Source organism: Engystomops pustulosus, chromosome 4, assembly GCF_040894005.1.
Source record: "Engystomops pustulosus chromosome 4, aEngPut4.maternal, whole genome shotgun sequence".
Classification (NCBI taxonomy): Eukaryota; Metazoa; Chordata; class Amphibia; order Anura; family Leptodactylidae; genus Engystomops; species Engystomops pustulosus.
The window spans coordinates 124026334-124052304 of record NC_092414.1 but is presented as its reverse complement, the minus strand read 5'-3'; the positions used below and the strand labels follow the sequence as shown (position 1 = coordinate 124052304).

General features: G+C 39.6%; 1 protein-coding gene across 5 annotated transcripts in view; it reads right to left on the bottom strand.

The window, feature by feature from the left end:
* Positions 1-25971, bottom strand: part of GRM3 (glutamate metabotropic receptor 3) — a 200373-nt gene that overhangs the window by 55809 nt on the left and 118593 nt on the right. For 4 of the 5 annotated variants that reach the window (XM_072147288.1, XM_072147287.1, XM_072147289.1 and 1 more), the window contains 2 exons: positions 11456-12013; positions 1352-2201 (listed from right to left, as the gene is read on the bottom strand). In XM_072147288.1, the coding sequence (XP_072003389.1) occupies positions 1352-2201; positions 11456-11986 (1381 nt within the window). In that variant the 5' untranslated portion in view covers positions 11987-12013. Of the gene's footprint in view, positions 1-1351; positions 2202-11455; positions 12014-22609; positions 22631-25971 lie in introns of those variants that run through there. The other variant, XM_072147290.1, reaches the window with a different exon arrangement.

Genomic DNA, 25971 nt, shown 5'->3' with positions numbered 1-25971 from the left:
ATCCTCTTTAACTATAACATTTTAAATCCCTGTAGAGTTTTGTGCCATGGAATGCTGAATAACTTATATGTGGTGAAATGACATAATTTTTCATGTGGATAATTATTTCATTTTAAATTCTACATTCAGTGAGTTCAGTAACAAATTTGTCACAGTAACACATTTGTTTACATTTCTATGACGGGATATGAAGATGTTATCAAACCCACTCAGTAACTCCTACACATATTTCTCGATGACTTGTCACTTCATGTACACTTTACATATAGAAAAACATTTAGCAGTAAAAATAGTGACTCATGTTTTCACTAAATAGAGTGTTACATTCTTCCTAGATTTCTCAAGGTCTGTTTAGAAAGGCCCATAACTTTATGAATCGCTAGTTTCCGAAAGATTGTAACACTTATTGGCCAGTGTATGTACATAGAGATTAAACCATTAAAGAGTTTCTTTTTTACCAGCAGTAAGTAGGCAATTTCAAATATAAGATCTGTAATATGACTAGTAATCTGCTGTCCAATGGGAATTCAATTTTATCAAATTAAATATCTCCAGACTTGAAGAGCTTATGAATAACATTGGCCAATGGGACATTTCCGTAATTTCACGTTCAAAAGTATTTTAAAAGAAGCCTCTCTTTTCTTCCCACAAACAAATAAATAAGCTGAAAATTTTACATTTCGAGCATTGCCCTTTAATTCCATTTTATGAGGCCAGAGCAGATGGATGGAGGAATTGGCTTTTATTTCTCATGGTATGTGGAAAGAACAATTTTCTGTTACGCTTTTGCTAACTGCCTGATTGTATAGAAACAAAGTAACAACAGAAGCCATGTAATGTTAAATATTTGGGTAATAAATAAAACCACAAATGCTAAAACATCTGAAGGTCATTTTAGTACTCAAAATGTTACAGAATATGACCTTAGAAACAATAAAATAAGACAGCAGTCGATTTATCCTAACATGAGGATCATGTCCCATTGTTTTATTTCTTGCTGCCTGGGGTAGAAGACAATGCTTTTTCGTAACTTGTTTACTGTTTCTTATTCCTTTTATAAAGACATTTACATTCAAAACAAATTAGAGGGAATTTAAATTAACATCCAAACTCTTAGCATCTAATTATGTAGAGCAGCATCTGTACTTTCTGATCACTCGGTTTATGGTTCTATGTAATGTTTTTTTTTCTAGCCATCTCATAGTTTATACATTGGTTCCCTTCTGCCCGTAGTATGGATTTCTTAAGCAGATGGAAAATAAGAAATTCAAACAGTTAAAACTCATTAATTCCAATTGCTTGTTTAATTAGTGCACATTAAATAAAATAAGACTTGTCCTTAAAGGCTTACCTGTAAAGTTAACTTTCAGCAAAAAATCCTTGTAGAGCCTCTTACCGTCTACAGTTTTCATGGCATCGCATAGTTGGGTGGTATTTGAGCAAAGAGACCGTTGCATTTGATGCAGAGCGTGTGCCATGGCATACACAGCATTCACCACAAACATGATTTTTGATTCCTGCTCATAGTTAGAGCTGTTGATATTTAGACGCTTGTCACATGATTTTTCTGTTTTATTATGGAGACTACATTGAAATTTTTGTTGCCAGAAATCCTTAAACCAAGGATTTCGATGATTGTTGCTGGGATTAAGGCTTTTAAAATACCTATCAAATTCTTTTAGAGGATGTGAAGCCAGTTCTAGAGTAATTGCCCCATATGCTATGTGCTCATTGCCTTTTACAATACTTTCTTGAGCACCCCACCCATCGCTTGCAATCCATGTAAATGAAGCATTAAATCTGTTTGCCGCTGCTAAAAGTTCTCTGGTATCATCACTGCGCATAAATAGGACAACAACTTTTGCATTGGGCTTTTGTAAAAGTTCTTTGATCGCATTGTCATAGGACTTTTTCATGTTTGATCTCCCAACCTTTTCCGAAGTGGCAATGCAAATGTTTCTCAGTCTTGCCTCTTGCTCAAAGGCTTCGATTCCTGTCTCCCCATAGTCTCCTTCAGAAGCAACAGTAGACACATATGTCCAATTAAAGTAACGTAGGATTTCCGCCATTGCTTTTGCCTGATAGAAGTCTGGTGGTACTGTTCTTGCAAAGTAGTCATAGCGTGACTTGTCACTAAGTTTGGCACTGGTGGAAGCATAACTTATTTGAGGAATATGGAAAAGTCTCAGCAAATTAGCCACCTGTAGATATAAAATCAGACTTTAGGAATGACATATGTATATATTTTAAATAGATTTTAAAATACATTATATAGAGATTTTGTATAAAATTTTGTATTTTCTTTTTTGCATTTTACCTGATTTTTTCGGTTACATTTATACTGAACTGTACTGAAAATATTATGTATCCTTTAATTATGATACATAAACAAGGCATTATAAACTTATACTGGAGCCACAATGCTATGGCATATCTGTTTCATGCTGGCTGGTAGCAACCAGACTAAGTTTACCTTATAGGAAATGTACCACTTAAATTTACCTCTACAAAGTATTATATTTATGTAAAGGTGGCTGAAGTGCTTTAGGGGGGGGCATTGCTAGAGTCCCTCTGAGTTCTGGCATCAAGCCCCCCAAAGCACTTCAACCATACCTGCTACCTCTTCCTTCCTGCCTTCTGCACTACACTGTGGCAGATGATGGTATATTACTTGGGCATAGCATATAGGATTGCTTTCCTTCCATCAGATGAAACAGAACTACCTATGTAAACCCAAAGGGACCCGATAGAAGTCAGGTTGATTTGATAAGTTGCCCAACTTGTATGGTGTAAAGGACCTTAGGATTATATTTGACGAAAATCTGAATAGGGGGACAAATCATTTAAGTATACTTTGTCACAGAATAAACATTTGACGATCGCTGTGTGCTATTTCATTTTCACCTACTGACATGAATAAATGATTATTTTCATTTGGATAAAATATTTAAGTCAGATCAGTATGCATCACGTATGCTCTGCTGCTTCGTCTGTTGTCCACAGTCCCCATAGTGGCTGGAGGTTTATTGCTATTATTGCTGATCTTGGTGACTAAATATGCAGGACTACAGACATATCTAATTCAATTCCCATGATATCCCCCCACATCAAAATTTGATGGGGATGAACTGTTTTATTTACCAGTCGGACTGATATGGATCTGAAAAATGTATCCAACATTATTCTGCCAAAAGATACTTCCACAGTTCATAAAGTCCCTTTCACTCAACAAAAAAATGCATCATTTCCTTGCACCTCTGTAGAATACATTTCTTCTTTGACAATAAGTGTCATTTCTTCATTATAAAGCAAATAAAGGGAAAGGATATTAAACAAGCAGTAACACCTCTGGGCTATTCTGAGCTTGTTAATTGTCATTTTTTTTGTATTTCAGTTCCTGGGTGAATGCAGATTTCTATTAACATATGCTTTGTTATTTTAATGTTTTCCCATCTCAAAAACAACACAAGCCGTCCCCCAATGTGCATATAAATTGATTACAGAAATACTTGGTGACTATACAGCAGTGACACCAGAACAATTCATTAAGATACAGCATGGTACTTGGAGATAGCTGCATGAAATTAACTCTTTCACTCACAGGGGCCTGTTCAGTTTATTAGTTACTAGCCCAATAAACGGTTCCAGAGGTCTAGTAGAAGAATGCTCAATTTGCAAGCTACTAGGGTCTACATTCTTTGGTTAATATTCTTAGGGGCACATTGATCAAACTTTTTGCTTGCTTTTCTTTTTTTTCCTTCCTTCAAGGTTTGCCATTGTCTAGTTTTCTGCAGTGTTCCTGAGTTATCATCTAAATCCAGATTTAGAATTTTGCCACAAATCTACGACTACTCCTGATCAGGCGTAGAAATTAGCTGATGGCACCTTTTGGAGACTTTTTTGGCAACCTTTGTTTTAAAAAGTTGCAAATTTACTAAGGACCAAACCCACATGAACCAGTTACACAAATCTTTATTTGAAACACAGAATTACCACAGTTACAACAGTAGCACATTACTAGTTGTTGGCTTAACATCACTTCTGCTTCAATTTTACAAATGATTTTTGTTGTAGTATTAGTAAAATACTTTACTATATTTCCTGACTCTTTGTATTGATATAATAGTACATTGGTAACACATAAAAAATGGTTTGAGACAATAGGCTGAATACAGAAGATATACGGTATGCTTTGGGGATACATATACAATGCAGATACTTTCAGATACATAAGGGTCTTGAACTGGGGACCTGACTGTCTCTTTTAATTCATAATTTCCTAATAGGGAATTTAAAACTAGTTTATCTAGACACTGGTCAGTATGGTGCCAAAGTGCCAAGCAATTGTATCACCAAACATTTTGTTAGGTGACCTTCTTTTATCTAAGTTGTTTATTATGTATCTATATGTGTTTGAAATAGGAAAATAAGAATGTAAGCTCTGCAGAAATCATCTAAATAAATGATGACTGCAATTTTAAAGGTAGGAAAAATCTGCCTTCAAAATAGATTCAAGACATAATACATATGCTTCAGGTGTATAAGGTAGATTACTAGAACTGTTACATTATTGGTATAGATGTTTTGATTCTTGTTTTGTGCCAAAAACACTGTCTTAAATGCCTTGCATCACAGTTATAAAGGCTTTTAGACCTTTTCTTGGCACATTCCCGACTTGTACAATTAAGGGGAGATTGGCCTCTCGAGAAAGGGGTGTTGCTTGTGGGAAAACGTCTGTGCACCCAGATTCTGCCGCACAGTTTAGACCAACTGAAAGAAGGTCTAAAGTAGGAGCCGACAGTCTTATGTTGCACCACAATTCACCATCACAGTGATAAATCTGGCACAGCAAAAGACTAGTGTTTTTTAGTTAGAGACTGGCGGAACCTGAGACACATTGTTAATCCCCCCATTGTGCCTAGATTTTCTTTGTCATTTCACCAAATGAAACATATCTTGTGATAATATGTAAGTTTTATCAATAGTTTCCTGACTATTTCTAACTTGTGAAACTCAATTCAAGTAGGAATATGCATGGATTCCACAAAACTTATTAACACTAAATGCCATGAGGAATTTTTACAGATGAATAACATTTATAGGAAATTGAAATTCTATCAAATAAGAAGGTCAGATAATATATTTGACTAGGTCTATAGAATGGACTTGTCTTTAGAGCAAAATGGTTTTAATTTTTTGTTGTGTCGTTTTATTGGTTACATTAATAAGTTTTTATTGATTTCTACAATAATTCATATAGTTCATAAGTTTTTGCATCTTTTGAAGATAGCATACATTTTAAAAACCTGTTTAAAGGGGTTATCCGGGTTTAGGAAATTACTTAGGGCCGGGGCAGGCTATTTAATATAAATGTAATTATTTAAATATTTTATATACACATGCATCCAGTATATATACATACGCATACGCATAGATATACAGCATATATACACACACATCCAGTATATACAACACATACACACAGATATACAGCATATATACACATACATCCAGTATATACAACACATAAACACAGATAGATATACAGCATATATACACAGATATACACATATATACAGCATATATATATATATATATATATATATATACAAAAACATATACATGCATTTACATGTGTAGTAATTATACTCACCCATCTTCAGCTGGATGTCACTCGGTCGGGACATGCTGGCGGGGTCAGGAAGGAGGCAGCATAGGAGAGGGTGGACAGGCCAGATGTGAGGCACGTGCTTCTTCAGAAGAAGTCAGGGGAGGTAGAAGGACCAGCCGGGAGTGGATGGGAAGCCGAATTATACTTTGTTAATGATGATAATTAACAAAGTATAATTCAGACGCTCATTAAATCAGTTTTTTGGCTTCCTGCCAGAGGCAGGAAACAACTTAATAATTTATACTTAGACCGACTGCCCATCCATTGCAGGAACCCCTGTGCTCGGGCCCTGTAGTAGCCATTACAGCTGATATGGCTATTGTTACGCCACTGAACATGTAGTTTACCACAAAAAAATTATTGTAACACCATGGCAGCCCAGCAATTCATGTACATTGGTGGGGCGGTGGATGCTAGTTGCAGAATTCTAAGAAACACTAACATTTTTATCCTTAGTGTTGTGACCTTTAATAATCAAATATGCATTCCAATTCAGTCTTACTCAGTTCTTTCAGTCTCTAATTTATACCTTCTCTATGTGGACTGGAATTTTGGTGGAGGCTATTTTAATGGTTGAAGAATTTGGCCAGTAAAAAGGAAGTGAAAAAAAAGCAAAATAAATTCAGATTAGAAAAATGGAAACCATTCAGTAATGTGAACCAATGTACATATGCTACATATCAGTTAAGATTTACCCCTCCAACTTGATGTCACACTTTCACCAAAGCTAAAAATAATGTAGAATGTTTATAACACACTTAATAAATGTAGTGCATGGGATAATAGTACATATTACTCAAACCAAGACAGAAATGTACTACATATTAATCCAAAAACATTCATTGGGGGACATTTACCATATACCAATGGTTTGTGCTCCAGTATAAAATATAAGCCCCGCCCCACTGCCCTACCTGCCTTATGAAGTCTCCTGAAGGCTGGCTGGTGTACAGTTCCATGCCAGGCCCTGCCTTAACTTTCACAGGCTATAGTGTTTCTGCAGAAGCACTCCACTGCTGGGAATGATCCCCTACAAGCCCCTCTATGCCCTCCATTGTGAATTGCAATTATTTGAAAGCGTAAGCTATTGCTCCAGACCAGGGGTCTAGCTACTGTGGTAGCAGCCATAGCGGTTGCTCTTGGTCCCACAGTGTCAGGGGGCCACAACATCCAACCTGACACACTAAAGAATGGCAAATTTTCACCTTTAAATACATATTGTGCAGCACATTGTACATCAGAATATGTATATAACAGTGAAATCATCTACAATACACAGCTGAGTTGGGAACTCAGATAAGAAATGTTGGGGGGAGGAGACAGATGGACTAGGAATCTTTCATCTCTAGCTTCCTGCTGTCTGCTTCCCCCATGTGGTCTTCAGTCACTTAAACAGATATGTGTCCTCCTCCACCCCGGGATAAGAAGACTGTTTGGCGAAGGGAGAGCCCCATTCAGAAGTCTGCTATGGGGCCCAGATTCTCCTAGGTACGCCCCTGCTCCAGACAAATAAAGGTTTCTAGTTTGTGTAACTAGACCATTCTTTGTGTAAAAGATTGGTCTGCTTTTCTATGCATGGGTATAAATGATCAGTAATACATTTCTTAAATATGTAGACACTTATGTTAAATTAACTGATCTGAAGGTAACATTGGTATTTAAAAGGGGTTGCAGGATCTTTACATGATTTATCTGCAGTCCTTCAGTTTTGTCTTACACTCAAAATTAACTCAATGTCATGGGCATGATTTCTGTGTATCTGTATCTGGTGGCTAAGGAATTGCTAGCTGCATGTGTCTCAACATGTCAATTACTTGAACTTAACTTAATTGAAGTGAAAATGGTTCTGTGTACTCAGGGAGCACAAAGTTCATCAAGCTTTGCATTCCCTGAAAGATTTTCTCTAAGTGTTGTCATTTTTCAAGCTCTAGGTCTTTAATCTGTAGGGATCCACCTCAATTAGAAACATATTTTAGCTTTGTCCTTCGATGACATCTAACTCTAAGAACTTATTCTAAATATTTCTTTCATCTGTTTTCACACAAAATGTGTTTGTATGAATGGGAAATGTGTTTTGTTTCTCCCTACAGTTGGATCCTCTACTTTAGCTAAATAGACTGCATGAAACGGCAGTAGTGTTTTTTTTTAAATAATACTGGGGTATATGCATCTGTTTATTCTTACTTTGGTGTATTTATAGGTTGTATGGGTTATTTGGCTCAGGAAAATTGAGTATGAACCTGTTTTTAACCTAAACTTTTGCAACCAAAGAAAAGTCAAGAACACCTCTCCATTGAGTCTTTTTTAGCTACTGTCGCAAACAACCCACATAGCATAAGACACTGCCAACAGATTTATGAAGGGCAAAAGCCACTTTAATGAATCTGATGGCAGTGGAGTTTCAAAGACAGAGAACTGTAGTAAGGAGCCGCCTAATGATACATTTACCCCCAATGTTCTTTTAAATTTGTTAAATTCATTTGTGCTGGACAAAGATACATACTGAATACTATAGCTAGCATTGAAAGCAATTAGCCTAGATAGAACTAACTACAGTGAGCTCTCCCTAGAGTAAACTTGGTTCTGTTGAGAAATATCTTTTCACAGTGTACATGCAGCAACAAAGCTCAAATTGTTAATCTTCTCACAAGCAACTGGTCTATTACAAATTGAATAAAACTGCTTCTACATTTTTGCAGCTATATTTTTGTGAGTGAAGGTGTTCTGTATATGGCACTATGTAACACATTGGATATATCCATTTTATAAAACTACAAATAGACTTTTGAATTCATCTAAAAAGTTGATGACCCAATTCAAATGCATTTAACCTTTCTATTGATTTATCAAGATTTTTATAGATTCAGAAAATTCTGGATTTTCTTGTAACTTCTAAGATGTTAGAGGTCTGTCAAATGAACCACAGATTTTCAATTTCTAAGGTGCCTGCTTTCTCATACAGGGTTGTGTGTGTCTTGATATCTATCTTTTTTACATGACAGGCTTAAGATGAAGTGATGATACACATTCTTAGAATATATCATGAAATGTGTCACTCTGTCCCATTTCATGGAAAAGTCTTGTCAGCTTGTATGTATCGTACACTAAGATTTCTTGACATTTGCCTCTTTCATTTAGAATGTATAAGTCTTAGGAAAAATATTTTTTTCTGCATATAGAGACAGCTTCATCCACTGTTGTTTTAAGGAATATGAAACCCTTATATTTCGTTTGCATTTAATGGAAATTTACCATCAAAATGAAGCATGATAAACCAGGGGCACTCATAGATCCAGGAACCGTGATTGTATTTATATTTTTATATTTGTTATCCATAGTCTCTTTCTTTCTAAATCAAAATTTTTAATTATGATAATGAGCCAGAAGGGTTGTGGGGGCATTACCAGTGCTGTAGCTTCACAGGCTGTTACAGTGTCTCACTCTACTCCTCTGCTCCCTCAGAACTTCAACCCTCCCTCTGAATGATGGATGTTTCAGCAAACAGTGGGAGAGGGAAGCGCTATTTACAGTGTAGTTACCTGGGAAGCTAGAGAACAGAAGGGCCCTGGTAATGCCCCCAGTAACCTTCTGACTCATTATCATCATTGTAAAAGTTGATTTTAGAATGAAGGAGGTCATGGGTAACAAATATAAGAAGATTCCGACAGTCAGTGTACCTGGATCTATGAGTACAATCTCAATCCCCTTTACTCAGTTTTATTGTTGTATTAGCTCCTATCACTCAGTGATGGTCAGTGTAAGATTCCAGAATGTGGAGAGGAACTCTTTTAGCAGAAACTTTATGATCCATCTAATTATGTGAGCTGAAAATATGGTTAGATTACCAGGGTACAGGTTTATCTACACTTTGATTTAACTTTTGAACATTGTACTAGTATCTGACACATAGAAAGAGAGATGAGACAGATTAGAGATAAAGAGATCCATGATATGCCTATTACACACTGTCAGCTCAGCTACATATCTGTTCTCCCTCCCCAGAAAAAGAACTTATCTGCCTATAGCTTGCAGCTTCTCTGTTCTCCTGATGTGTTGCTTGCTGGCAGGAAGTGAGTGAGTGTCTGTGTCAGTGAGAGCTCTGTCCTGGACTGCAGGTGGCGGGGCTAGATTGCAGGCAGTAAAGAGAGAGAAACTCAGCTCCATGGCCATCATACAGGGTCGTGTCTAAGGGCAACTGAAATTGTATATACCAGGACTGATAGAGACAGGTTTGGCTTACATCTGTGAAATACTGTATTCTTGTTAATAGCAGTGAATTAGAGAATGTGTTATTTTGTTACCCTGAGTACATTTAAGAATCTTGTCTTCGTCGATACCCCTTTAAATCTAAGATGTCTGCAATCTGTATCATGTCCATTAGGGCTAAATATTAAGTTGGGCTATTTTACATGACCAAAACCTATTTTTGTGTGTGGTATAAAAGATGTGATCGACCGATAATAAGCCAATCATTTTCCTATAAATACTTGTTTGGCTGACTTTCAGTCGTGAACTGAAACTATAATATTAAATGAACCCTACAAGTCTGGAATTTATGGTATTAACAGGTCAATTTTGACATAGCAAAATTTTCATTCAAAAGAAGTCTGTGGAACTTACCATTAGAATAATCAATACCAATTATCCAGAAAATGTGTGGTAAGCAAGGACTGCTATGAACACCAACTATATGTACCTATATACAGGCCTTGTACAACAAAGTACACAAAATAAATGTATAAATACCATAATATGGAAAACACAAAATTTTTATTGAACAAAATAATAATACACATATGATCACTGCAATAAAAACAACCCATAAAATCAATCCCTGGTGGACTAGAAGTACACCGCCAATCCTGTACAATCACATTGTAAACCACAGTCAGTCAATTCATTACAAGTGTAAACATAAGGTTTCAATGTAACACACAAGTCAATCAATATAATATATTACAAGTGTAAACGAGGTGTTATAACGTAAACCTAATCTAAATAACATGGAACCTGGTAGGAGGTCATATAAACCAAACAAGACAAAATAAAGTGCATCGTGCAAAGTAGCTATATATACCAACCAGGCTGCATACTGAACAGGAGATGTGGCGCTGTACCAGACAACCCCGACGCACGTTTCGACCCCTGTGGAAGCGACGGCGAAACGTGCGTCGGGGTTGTCTGGTACAGCGCCACATCTCCTGTTCAGTATGCAGCCTGGTTGGTATATATAGCTACTTTGCACGATGCACTTTATTTTGTCTTGTTTGGTTTATATGACCTCCTACCAGGTTCCATGTTATTTAGATTAGGTTTACGTTATAACCCCTCGTTTACACTTGTAATATATTATATTGATTGACTTGTGTGTTACATTGAAACCTTATGTTTACACTTGTAATGAATTGACTGACTGTGGTTTACAATGTGATTGTACAGGATTGGCGGTGTACTTCTAGTCCACCAGGGATTGATTTTATGGGTTGTTTTTATTGCAGTGATCATATGTGTATTATTATTTTGTTCAATAAAAATTTTGTGTTTTCCATATTATGGTATTTATACATTTATTTTGTGTACTTTGTTGTACAAGGCCTGTATATAGGTACATATATTACCATTAGAATAGACCCACTCATTTTTTATTTAAATATTTGTTAAAAATTCAAAAGGTTTTTCTCCAGTTGAAGTTCATTTTTTAAATGTAGTTTTAAAATATATTATACATTTATTATGTTCAAAGCATTGAATTGCCTTGAGTAGATAAGTATATGATTTGCTTACCTGTATGGACACACTGCTGTATGAACCACCAATCACTCCTGCAATAAGTAATGGGCTGTTCCCTTGGATGGCAAGTGAACCATCTGGACACACGTATTCTGCCTCATCCACTTTTGTCAATGATGCCCTAACAAACTCCAGCGATTGTTCTAGTGCATAGGTGTCCCTTGAACAAGTGTCCAAAATATGAACACCTAATTTTACTCCAGGAAGAAGTGTACTGTCTCGATTAATATGATCAATTGCAAACAACATGGCTTCCAGACGCTGTATGCCCCGATCCTCATTAATCCTTCCACATTCTTCTAATCCTGTGCCCTTTTCTTTTATTGGAAATAAACCTCCTAAAACAAGATCACCTTCAAATTTGATCTCTTTCCTCACAAAGTTGTGGTCACTTGAAGAAAGTAAAACTCCTTTGGAAATTAAGGCCAAAACAACCAGTTGAAGGCTGGAAAACGTCTTCATGATTTTTGCTTCTTGCTTTAAGGTTAGGACTTGCAAATTATATATCCTCCATATCAAAGTCATTTAGGTGGCTGGAATACTATCACATTCCTACAGAGATACAAGAAGGAGATTTGTTATTACGTTTGCCAGTAATTATAATCACCATACACTTTTTCTATATAAACATATGTAAAACTGGAGCACAGATCAGATTGAACAGTTAACCTCTTTAACCCCATCAGGACGAAACCAGTTTGAACCATAAGGCTCGGCCTCTTTTTTTGTAATCTGGCATGTGTCACTTGATATGGTTATAACTTTTGAACACATTAACTTACCAAAATGGATTGTTTTTTCATGACACATCGTACTTCAAGTGGTAAATTTTGGTTGATATGTTTTTATTTATAAAAAACTTTTTTGAGAAATTCGTCATCTTCAAAATTTGAAATTATCTGCTTTTGAGTCGGATAGTTTTACCATTGAAATGAGTTACTTACTAACATTTACCATATCTCCTTGTGTTTTAATAATTTAAACAGAGATTTTAATTTTTTCATAAAATTTCTAAATTGAAATTTTTGGGTCCATTTGTTTTAAATGAGTTTGAAATCTAAATGACTAGATTTCCCCTATGAACTCCACCAATTTTAAAAGTACACCCCCCGAATTACTAGAAACTGGTTTAAAGAACACTTTCAACCTTGTGAGTGCTGTATAGTAATTAAAACAAAATGGAGTTGAAATTTAGAATGGTCCAATAATGTGGATAATGGGGCAGATTTATCTAGCTGTCTGAAAGTCAGAATATTTCTAGTTGTCCATGGCAACCAATCACAGCTCAGCTTTCATTTTACCAGTGCTCATGAATATTTTAAAGGGGAGCTGTGATTGGTTGCCATGGGCAACTAGAAATATTCTGATTTTCAGACAGCTTGATAAATCTGCCACAATATGTTCATTTAGCACTAAAATGTACACATTTCCAAAATATAAAAGAGAAAACCCATCTTAAAATCTGTTATGCAATTTTTCCAGAATACAGATAGTACAGAGACATGTGGACATTACTTGTTGTATGGGCTGACAGCGAGGCGCAGAAGGTTAGGGAGCTCCCTGCAGCTGCCAGTTAAGTCCAATAGAACTTAGTGGATTTTAGTTTCCTCATTGGTCCGTTTTGTAGGCTATAAAATTTTTGTTTTTCCATTAGTGGAGTCACGTGATGGCATTCTTTTTGCAGGAGGAGATGCATTTTGCAGAGATACCATTTTGGGGTTGCTATTCCCTATTGTTGAAAATGTATTTGCAACACCCCTGCCGATACAAGGCAGAGGGGTTGCTGCGAATACGTCACAATATATAGCTTGCAACCTGTGTGGAGTCTGATCAACCCCACAGCAGGTCACTACACAACATGGGGAACACTGCAACGGTAGATCCTGACTGGTAAAGCAGGAGTTAATTGTTTAATGTGATTTCTTTCCATCAGCCAATCACACCTGTTCTCTTATTGTATTGTAAGCTGGGATGTAATTGGAGGAGTAACCACCACCTGACCAGGAGCTGAGGAGAAGTGACGGTTGGAGTGCCAACAGTCAGTTCAGTCAGAGTAGTGAGGAGAGACAGAGAGCACAGTCAGTCAGGAGTCAAGTCTGACAGGAGTCAGTCAGAGATCAGAAGACTGACAAGTCAGTCAGACAGTCAATCAGGGAGTCTAGTGAGGTGAATTAGAAGAAGACTGAAGTTAATCCAATCAGGTTAGTCTGACAGGAGTCAGTCAGAGGAAGAGTCCATCAGACAGACTAGTTCAGTTGGTCTCTGAGGGAAACCAGTACAGTGCAGCCAGTAAACCAGATCAGGAGAGCTTAGCTGACTGCCTGAGCAGCTCTGTGGAGTTAGTGAGAAGAAAGGGGTATCATCCTACCTTCAAGGGTGATATCTGAAGTAACCCAGGACAAGCTGAAGCATCCTATTAGGACACAACTATCTCCCAGCCTGCCCCTGCATCCAGGCTGGTGATCAATCCCTGTGGTTTCCTCTCCAAGTGCATCCCCAGCATTTTCCTATTTGTCAAGATTCGTTGGGCACGTTATCCACTGTTCCTGTTGGTTCCAATAAAGAACTGTAAGTTGCTTTTAGACAACATTTGCCTCCGTATGATCCCTGCTACTACGGCTGTCACCATCACGTGCACCCTATCCATTACACAGGGACTCATACTCCAGACCCCAAAGGGTTTCCCCGGGGAGAACCACTATAACAGACTCTCCCTCATCATTTCTTGCCAACACCACCTGCTGGAGACCTGCCAGGCTATAGGACAGCCCTCCGGTCCCCATACCAAGCACCGTGACACTAACGTGCCTAGGCCGCAACCGCCAGCCACTCCGGTATTCCGGGCCCCGGCTGTCTCCAGGCCCCAAGAGAAAAAAGGCTAGGCCCCGGTGGGGGATGTTGCATATTAATTTTTCAAATATTACAATTTGTAGACTGCACCTCCATTTTGTTTTAACCCCTATAAAACACCTAAAGGGTTAACAAACTTCTTAAAAGTGGTTTTTCATACTTCGAGGGGTGTAGTTTCCATAATGGGGTTATTTATGAGTCTTGCTATTATTTAGGCCTCTCAGTGTCAGTTAGAATTTGAGCAGGTCCATCTAAATACGGGTTTTGATGATTTTACAAAAAATGTGAAAAATGATACCTAAATTCTGAGCCTCATAACATTCTAGTAAAATATGTGGAATCTTCAAAAACCATCCAACCTAAAACAGACATTTGGGAAATGTAAGTTATGGATTTATTTGGGTGCTATGACTATCTGCATCAAAAGTAGAGAATTTAGAGCGTTGAAGATAAAGAATTTTTCCAAATTTTTTCCAAATTTAGTTTTTTTTCTAAACACAAAAGATTTCATCCAAACTTTTAAACTAATTTGAAGTACAATATGTCACGAGAAAACAATCTCAAAATCCCCAGATTTGAAATGGGACCGCGTCCTTAAAGGGGTATTCTCGTCTGGGCATTCACATTCAGTTTCATTAATCTGCCATTTATAAACATTTCTTCAATTGGATGTTATTAAAAAAAATGTTCCTGTGTGAAGATAATTTCTTATAAATGTAGTGATTTTGTCCCTTAGAAATGAGATGGCTTCCTCGGATACGACCAGCTCTGCTGAAGGGATTGCACAAAGAAACAAAAGTTTTTGTATATGAAATGTCCTGGAGTTACTGCACATCACACAGCCATCCAATGGTAATTATCGCTGAAGCCAGGAGGTCAGACAGGGCTCAATAGCTCATGTCTGGCCACCACTTCCAGAGTGTGAGGTGGTCGTAACCGAGGAAGCTATCTGGTTTCAACATGGCTATATTTATGGGAAATTATCTTCACACAGGAACATTTTTTTAATAACATCCAATTGAAGAAATGTTTATATATGGAAGATTAGTGAAATTGAATGTGAATGCCCAGATGAGAATACCCCTTTATAGCCAAAAGAGGCTGAGCCCGTAGGGGTTACTACAGGTTACTTCACCATACGTAATATAAAACATAGTAGGTGCACAAGTAGGATACCAATCCTTGTTTCAATAAATCATATAAACTCAGCACTCAGTAGAAGTTCAATTGGAAATATTCTATATTAAAGCATCACCAATTGCCAATCCACATCTATTTTTTAACGTTTAGGTCTATATTAGACCTTCTTCAGAGACAGGGTTGCTGGTGGGTAGAGATGACAAAAAGCCCAATCGGGATAGATAAGCATCTTTTGTATTGCAGCACACATTGACTTCTTCTTTTTTACAGTTGGGTTAAGTGTCACCAGATTAATAAGGAAAATCAGGTAACAAATTATATTAAATTACATCTTAGCATCTAAAACACGTTTAAGGGGTATTCCAGGAATAAACATTAGTCATAAAACAATTTATTTCATTTTATTTTTATTGGACTAATTTTTCGCTTACATGCAGAACATTTGAGAACATAGATATCCAGCATGACTATGCTGCCAGTGGATAATGGAAACGATAATTACTATTTTTGTTGGTGACTGGGGGATTTAATGCAGACATTAGCACATTTAAGACTAAGCAAATCTACTTGGTCAAACAATAACTTCAGTAGATGGTAGCAGTTGCTGCAGGGTATAATCCAAGTTGGAGATTTAATTAGGGAAATGTCCTTGGTTGATTGTCACATAACGAAACAAATATATCCATTAAAATTAATGAGACTGCGTGTGTGAGTCTCTGGACATGTGGTAAACAGCTTTTAACTTCTCTGAGTAGGAAAAAAATAATAATTTGTAAACACAAACATATCAGCGTTACTAAAACAAAAAGCCATTTTCAATCAATGAACCAAAATAGTCTGCTATTTGTGTGAAATCCAGTTTCTTCACAGACAGATTTTGGCATTGCAAACTCCAGAAAACAGTGGCTTAAAAATTTACTTGATTAAGACCAATGCGGTAAATTGTTTTTTATGGTTGTGAAGGGATTCCGAGAGCCAAGATTGACAAGTATGGGCATCAAAACTGCCGAGGAATTAAATATGATAATAATGAAATGTTGGTTAGAGTGTATGGAGAGGGCTCAATGGCGTAGCCCTTTCCATTCATATTTTGTCGGTGTACAACCAAGATCAGTTCTGGTACCAAAATGACTGTTAACCTGTCGATGCCGCAGTCGGTAATAACAGGTTAATGTTGCAGTTGGAGATGATAGCTTTGACAACATCATGGGGTGTGTAAGGATCTTCCCGGGGGATGGTGTGTTAGGGCACAGTTCACAACAGACGTAGATGTATAAAAGATAAACTTGGCGTTTATTTTTAGCATAAACAGTCCAGCAAACATAAATACAGCAACACCGTGCTCTTTAAAAATTCAAACAAAAGACCTACTCGTCTGGGCGCTTACTAACAGGTTGTCTCACCTATCTGACACTCACAAACACAGCGTCTTTAGCCTGGATATCGCAGGGTGAGTTTTAGCTCCCACAGTGGCTGCGTTCGCAACTTCCTCCAAACCCACATAGGCTGTTTCCTGGCTGAGAGCCCCGACCTGTAAGCTTTGGAAAGCTTTTACCTTCACAGGCTGATTAGGAGCAGAGCTCACCTGATCCAAAACCCGAACTGGATCGAGGGGAGGGAGTGGCAAGTCCCACTACCAAACCTACCTGCCACTCCCTGTAAATCCAGGCCCGGCAAGATTAAACAACAACTCAGCAGCATAATACTGCTGAGCAACAGGTCAATCCTGGACTTACCATCTCACACTACGTAGCAACCTAGGTGAGATGTACACCCCCTCGAGCACTTCTCCAGTGAGATGTCTACATATCCCCTCCCTCTTTTTCAGACCGGAGGGCTGAGCATTTTGTCCCCACAGACAATGTACCCTTGACAGTGCATCAGCATTCGCCTGTAATTTCCCTGGTCTGTGTTCCACAGTGAAATTGAAATTTTGTAGGGACAGAAACCATCTAGTCACCCTTGCATTTTTCTCCTTGTTTAGTTTCATCCATGTTAGGGGGGCATGGTCTGTCACTAACTTGAATTTCCTGCCTAGCAAGTAATACTTCAGGGATTCTAGGGCCCAGTTTCAATGTGATGACGGATGAGGTGTGTACGCCCTGGAAGGTCAGAAAACTTGTCTTTGTTTTTCTGCAAAAACTCCTTAGCCTCCTGTTTCTGTGACCCTGATAGGGTATCACCAACCTTGACCGAAGGGATTGGTTGTGACAAATTATTACCAGGATTTGTTGCCACCAAGGATTCCCTGTCTTTCCAGGATTTGATCAAGTTTATGTGATAAACTTGGAAAGGCTTCCTTCTACCTGGTTGGTGCACCTTATAGTTTACCTCACTGACCTTTTCAACAATTTCATAGGGACCTTGCCACTTCGCTAGGAATTTACTCTCTATAGTGGGAACTAGTATGAGAACCCTGTCACCTGGGTTAAATGTCCTGATTCTCGCAGAACGGTTGTAAATTCTACTTTGGCTCTCTTGCGCCCTCTGGAGGTGTTCCCTTACTAGGGGCATTACAGTGGCTATACGGTCCTGCATTTGTGCTACATGCTCGATAACACTTTTGTATGGGGTGGACTCACTCTCCCATGTCTCCTTTGCAATATCTAATAGACCCCTAGGGTGACGACCATAGACCAACTCAAAGGGAGAGAACCCTGTGGACGCTTGGGGAACTTCCCTCACAGCAAACATCAGGTAAGGTAACAAGTGATCCCAATCACGACCATCTTTTTCTACCACTTTCTTCAACATATGTTTGAGGGTTTTATTAAACCTCTCCACCAATCCGTCTGTCTGGGGGTGATATACAGAGGTGCGTATAGGTGTGATTTTAAATAGCTTACATAGCTCCTTCATCACCTTAGACATAAAGGGCGTACCTTGGTCAGTCAGGATTTCTTTGGGAATCCCAGTCCTAGAGAACATATAAAACATCTCCCGGGCAATTGTTTTAGATGCAGTGTTTCTTAAGGGCACAGCCTCAGGATAGCGGGTCGCATAGTCTAAGACAACCAAAATGTACTGGTGTCCTCTAGCCGATTTTACAATGGGACCCACTAAATCCATGGCAATACGCTCAAAAGGCACCTCTATAATGGGGAGCGACACCAAAGGACTACGAAAATGAGACACTGGGGCGCTAAGCTGACATGTGGGGCATGACTCGCAGTATTTTTTAATGTCATCATAAATTGCAGGCCAATAAAACCTCTGGAGGACTCTCTCCCGCGTTTTTTCAGTCCCCAAGTGTCCCCCAAGAACATGGTTATGTGCCATGTCAAGCACCTGACGCCGGTACGGCTTAGGGACCAGAAGCTGTTCCACAATTTCATCATTAATTTTAGTGACTCTATAGAAGAAATCATTAGTCACGGAAAAATGTGGAAATTTATTCTCAGCATCTGGTTCCTGAGGTACCCCATTCAAAACAGTAACCTGCTCTCTCGCATTTTTAAGAGTGGGGTCCTGCATTTGTGCAGTCCCAAAATTAACCCTAGACACCTCTAAGTCTGGTATATTTTGCTCAGTGGGAGGAGCTTCCTCCTCCTCTCCAGCCAGGACCTGTAAAGGAAAAGCATCACTTTCATCCTGCACAGTTTTATCATTTACAGTGGGTAATGCAACAACCTTAGGGGTATTCTCACTCCTTTCGGGGGTTTTTCTTTTTCCCCATAAAGCCCAGAACAACGGAAAGTCTCGTCCCAATATTACATTATGCATGAGGTTTTTAACCACACCCACTTCAAACTGTACGGAGCCTAGTTCAGTCCCGACTTTAGCCAGCACTATAGGGTAAACTTTTGTATCACCATGTATGCAAACCACACTCATGTGTTTTTTTGACCCAAAGTCCCCAGCCACCAGGCTGGCATGCACCAAGGTTACAAGGCTTCCTGAGTCCAGCAACGCCTTAACAGGGAAGTCATTAATGGTAATGTTGCAGACTTGCGGTTCAGTCTCTAGTCCAGGAACTGCAACACAAGATGGTTCCGCAAATAGCGACTGACGCCGGCCAGCGTCACACTCCATTGGCTCAGAGGTAAGGGGGCAATGGGCAGACACGTGTCCCACCTCATGGCATCTCCAGCACTTGATAGGGCCTGGTCTCCCTGGCAGGGAGTCCTTTTTAGGGCCACTTGGCCACCCGGGACCATCGCCAGTCTTTTGCCCCTGAGATACCTCTTGAGCCCTTTTCCCTCGATCAGCACCCCTCCACACTCCCCCAATCGATGGAAGTCTCTTACCAGCTGACGGCACAGACCTGGCACTCCGGGGAGGTGAAGAAGCTGCAGGAACATCACGGAGGTAGTCCTCAGTCGCTTGGAACCTCTCCACAAGGTTGACAAGTTCGTCTGCATTCTTAGGATCAGCTTGTCCCACCCAGCGTTGCAGGTCAGCAGGCAGTGCTCGGAGGTAGCGATCCATCACGACCCTCTCTAGGATCTGTGCAGGAGTAGAGGTGTCTGGCTCCAACCACTTTCTTGCCAAATGGATCAGGTCATACATCTGGGACCTCGCAGATTTGTCCAGACTGTAGTTCCAGTTGCGTACCCTCCGGGCACGGACAGCAGCGGTAACTCCTAGTCGGGCAAGTATCTCTGCTTTTAGCCGAGTATAGTCCTTGACCTCCTGCTCACTGAGGTCATAGTAGGCCTTTTGAGGTTCACCTGTTAAATAGGGCGCAATGACCTCTGCCCACTCAGCAGCTGGTAACTTCTCTCGTTCAGCCACACGCTCAAAGACAGTTAGGTAGGCCTCAACATCGTCCTCAGCAGTCATCTTTTGCAGCGCTCGCTGCACAGCCCGTCTCACATAAAAAGTCTCTGGAGCGGCTGTCACCGCTGGCTGTGGATTAGCCTCTGCAGACGCCTCTTGCTTAGCTATCAGGAGCTCGATGAGTTTTTGTTGTTGAGCCATTGCTTGTTCATGGCGCAGGTTAGCCGCTGTCTGAGCCTGCTGCTGTTGCAAATTCACTTGCATAAACTGCTTCCACATCTCCTCCATGGCGCTTGTCTGTTTTTGGAGTGAAGTAGCAGTCTTCACCCAGGACATAAGCAGCTGTAGCCAAGTTGATACACACCGTTGCCCCTAGCAACCGTTTTGCCCGCTCCGCAGCACCAATTGTAAGGATCTTCCCGGGGGATGGTGTGTTAGGGCACAGTTCACAGCAGACGTAGATGTATAAAAGATAAACTTGGCGTTTATTTTTAGCATAAACAGTCCAGCAAACATAAATACAGCAACACCGTGCTCTTTAAAAATTCAAACAAAAGACCTACTCGTCTGGGCGCTTACTAACAGGTTGTCTCACCTATCTGACACTCACAAACACAGCGTCTTTAGCCTGGATATCGCAGGGTGAGTTTTAGCTCCCACAGTGGCTGCGTTCGCAACTTCCTCCAAACCCACATAGGCTGTTTCCTGGCTGAGAGCCCCGACCTGTAAGCTTTGGAAAGCTTTTACCTTCACAGGCTGATTAGGAGCAGAGCTCACCTGATCCAAAACCCGAACTGGATCGAGGGGAGGGAGTGGCAAGTCCCACTACCAAACCTACCTGCCACTCCCTGTAAATCCAGGCCCGGCAAGATTAAACAACAACTCAGCAGCATAATACTGCTGAGCAACAGGTCAATCCTGGACTTACCATCTCACACTACGTAGCAACCTAGGTGAGATGTACACCCCCTCGAGCACTTCTCCAGTGAGATGTCTACAGGTGTTAATAATTTACTATGGCAGTACGCAACCCCTCAGTGCTCCAGGTCTTTCATATTTAAATGCATACTAAAAACCATATTACAAACATGTTACATTGTTGTATATTGATTGGGCAATCAGGCTCCGTTGGGATACAAATAATCGTAAAGATAAGAAATTAAAACCAAAAATTTAAATTACAATCATTTCCATAGAACACACAGATGAGCTAACAAAATCATCATAAACATTTAAAAATGCAGAATCTATTAAAATATTAAAAAATGTTATCCCATATGGTGACCGCTTTACCATAATTCTTTTGGAAAGATAAAAATATAATGAAAACTGCATTAATGTCATATCTCTGTGTTTGTAATGACCCAAGTATGTCATATGGACCACTAAGAGAAACCCATAAAAACAAAGTCCTTAAGAAAATGGGCATTTATATCAATTCTAGCACATTGCATTCTTATTCCAGCTTTCCAGTACATTACGTGTTGCTAATAGTAAGTACAATGTGTACCACAAATATGAAGCCCTCATATGTTCCTGTAATCTGAAAAACAAAAATATGTAAATGCAAAAGTGGAAATGAGCTGCTGGCATAAGGGGTCAATTTCTAGCTTTAGGAATTCCCTCAAGCATTAGGATGAGTTTGGTTTATTGTTAGAGGCAGATGCTTATTAGTAACACCAATTTACAGCAAAATGTGTAATTCTTAGAATTGGTGGCTTATGTTATAGACATCGTAGTCCCATTGAGACTTCTTCCTGGGTATCCCTTTAGTTATTTCTCCAATGTCACCCAAAATACAAGACACTGCAGCATGTCCTGATGTCTGCAAATAGTGTATGGCCACCACTATCAATTTCTCTGTACATATTCCCTTTAACACATTGGGGGATTTATCTTTTCTCTTTCTAGTTTTCCTGTCATCTAGATCCTTTTGTGACTTGTTTCTTAGTCTAATTTGTCGTAGGTAGATTTGTGTTAAATTGAACTAGTTCCTGTTAGTCTAACATCGCTGCCTAGTGTGGAGGATGCAACTCTTTTAAAAATGTCACAAATTTACACGCAAAAAAAGTTTATTGTCCTGCTTCTTCCTGCCAAGTTGGCCACCTGAGACCAGGCAATCTTTGGCTCAATTACCTTCGACTTTTTAAAAAGTTGCATATGGCCAATATAACTAATTGTAGTCTAAACAGCTGGATTTGTTAGATAAATACAGTGAATCCATTAAAAAACACTGCACCACAAGTTGTGGTGCAAATATGGCAAGGTCACAGAAAAATGCACAAAAACATCACAGTGCAAAAATGTGGGACTTTTTTACACTATAATTTAAAAGAAAAGTAATGATAAATCTTCCACGTTGTTTCCACTTATAAAGGGAAGTGAATATTAGAAATTTGATAAAAATAGTAAAGAAGACCTGACAATGTGGTTGCATACCATAAAATAGATGTTTTCCAAATCTGAATGACTTCTTTAAATTTATAGCCTATACTTAACAGAAGAAAAATATTTCCATGCCACCGTCCTTCTTCAGATGAAAACTTACATACATTTGTCAACTAATTATTTTCATCTTTAAAATCTTAAAAACAAAGAAATAAAAAAAGACAATCTGTTATAACAGAAGTGTGCTCAAAGTTATCGGCATTCTGTCAGTCCTGGCACTGCACCATTAAATATCTCGTTCTAGGCTCTACGACTTGCAGTAAGTGTCGGCAAAACACTTTACTTCCTGCTGAGTGAATCCAGCAATTTATAACTAGTAATCAAAGTATCATTACATTATCACCATAAGCCTGTCATCAAGACCATTAGTTTAAAGTCAAGCATTATTACTTCAGCACTGCGACATTGTGACTTTATATTTTTTATGTTATGATAATAGCACGTTCTATATAATTTAACAGAATACAAATAAAGCTGAGTGCATATTTGACTTTATAATAGCATATTAGCTTTGCTCACTACAAAGAAGATATTTGCCATCAAAACATGTATTCATTGAGGTTACCACCTTCAAGAGGATTTAACATTGCAAAATACCTTGACACTGCAAAGGAAAATGTATTACCTGAGCAATTATTATTATTACAGTACAACTAAAGGGAAGTAATCCTGTGTAATTACTCTTCTAACTTATATCCTTTTTCTTCCTACAGAACTACTTCCATTGTGTTAAATAAATTAGACAGTTTCGCTGTTTTATCTTATAAATTATAAAATAATTCAGCATTTTATAACACAGAAAGACCTGATTTACATTCATCAGATAAGTCACCTTTTGATTATATCTCAGTGTCTTTTTTGGCAATATTTTGCTGGCAGTTAAAAGTAGAATACTATATTGTTTTTACACATTGGTCCATATTTATCAAAACTAGTGCAGTCTGTACTAGGTGCGGTTTGCCTGCGGAGTGTGCAGAGTGCACCAGATTAATCAAAACTGGTGTCTGGTCTTCATTAATCTGGCAACCTTTTTCTGGGACTGGTAAAAAAGCCAAAAATCAGGGACTATTGGAGCACAGATATATCGTACCATACCCTGATGTTATGTATGGTGATGATCAAGATGTAATTTGAAGCCATCCATAAGTTTTTGTATTATACCGACAATACACCATGCACACAGGCTCACCATAGACCATTCGAGTGCCAAATATATGGAAGTATATACCCCTGAGAGTCACGAGTCCCTGGTACATTTCAAAGGAAGACTTCAGTTGCGCTAGTACCTGCCAAATAAGAGGGCGAGGTTTGGCATGAAGATGTATAAGCTGTGTTAGAGTACATCAGGGTACACATACAAGTTTGGAGTATATGAAGGGAAGGACTCAAGTGCCCCCCCTGCTGGAAAAGTAGTGTGGGACCGACTAGTGGACCAGGACTTTCAACTCTCCGTAGACAATTTTTACACCAGCACTGCAGTGTTCAAGAGCCTCACTTCCAGAAAAACTGCAACATGCGGCACTGTAAGAAGGAATTGGGGAGATCCCTAAGTCGCTGCTAGGGGGAAAACTTAGAAGGCACGAGAGCCGATCATTATGCAGTGACTCAGTATTGTCAAGAAAGATGCCCTTGTATTAACAATACATGGGCACACCAGCACTCCTGTCCCGATACAAGGTACCAGTACTAAAACTCCCAGACCTGACTGCATTTTGGACTACAATAGGTACATGGGAGGGGTTGACTTGTTGGACCGGGTGCTTCAGCCATAAAACACCATGCGAAAATTGAGGTTGTGGTACAAGGAGCTGGCCATGCACATCATCTTAGGGTAGTGGGGGTGCACCATCTCCCCTGCCATCTATATATTAATCAATGAAGCTCAGGACAGGCAGGAAAAGCTGCCGATCGCCAAGAGCTTCAGTGATCTCTCTCACTGTACGCTGCTCTGTGCTCACTAGTGCTGCCTTACACTCTCTCACTCCCTCCCCCTCCTCCCCTGCAGTCCGGGAAGACACTGAAGAATGAGGCAGAATGGCAACAGTACAGATGAGTACAGTAAGAGAAAGGAGGCAGGAGCACACAGCGCACAGTACAGGTGAGTACAGTAGGACGGAGAAGGCAGGAGCAGACAGCGCACAGTACACATGAGTACAGCAGGAGGGAGGAGGCAGGAGCTGCTCTGTGTGTATTACACAGGCAGCAGTCAGGCAGCTTTGGGACACTAAAAAACTATATTTTAGTCCTTATTTTTTAGTGTCCCAAATTGCCCTGTATGACAGCTATTCATGACCACATATATACTGCCCTGGCCCAGATCTCTTGTTGCTGTGCTATACTGCCAGTGACCCCCGGGTGCACTACACTGCCCTCACTGACAGAAGGGCACAGGTACCCAGAGCTCAAGACCAAGGGCAGTATATATATATATATATATATATATATATAGCCACAGACGGCTGTCATATGGGGTCATGTGATCGAAAATTCACCTGCCTGATTCCATGTAACTTTGTAATTCAGCTCACCCACCCTCCTGTGTGGAGGTAGTGTCCTTCACTATAAGGCGGTAGTGTCCCTCACTGTAGGGGGGTAGTGTCCCTCACTGTATGGAGGTAGTGTCCCACACTGTATGGGGGTAGTGTCCCTCACTGTATGTAGGAGGGATGGATATAGCAGTGCTCACTGTGTGTGTTATAGCGGAGTTTGCAGAGCTGGAGAGTGTCATTATGTGTTATATGCATATCATGGATCTCATCATCTCTAATGTCTTATCTGTTTCATTTATTTTTCTGTATGTGTTAGGTACTAGTGAATGTTCAGAAGCTAAATAAAAGGGCAGATAAATCCTGTACCCTGATAATCTAACCACATTGTCAACACACAGAACTAGAGGAATCATAAAGTGTCCGCTTAGAGAGCCTCCGTCCACACCCTGGAATTTTACACTGACCATCCCTGAGTGATAGGAGCTAAAACAGCAATAAAACTAAAAAATGGTAAAATTGTAAAGTAAGGGGTTAAAAATGATCTTTATTGTGTAAACATCACTAGGGGATTACATTTTGAGAACTTTCTTTCATGGGAAAGAAAGTACTAGTACGGCGCGCGCCGGGTCCCGGTGCATGGAGAGGGCTCGCGGGCCGAGCCCTCTCCATAGCCGGTAAGTCTTTGCTGTATATTGCAGCAAAGGCTTACCGGTAACACCCGCGATTGGTGCTAGCACCGATCGCGGGTGCTTTCACGGTGATCGCCGCCTGCAATGCTGCCGGAGGCTCCAAAAAGCCGCCATCTTGCAGCGGATCGCCGCTCCCCGATGACGTCGCGGGGAGCGGTGATCCGTTGCCATGACA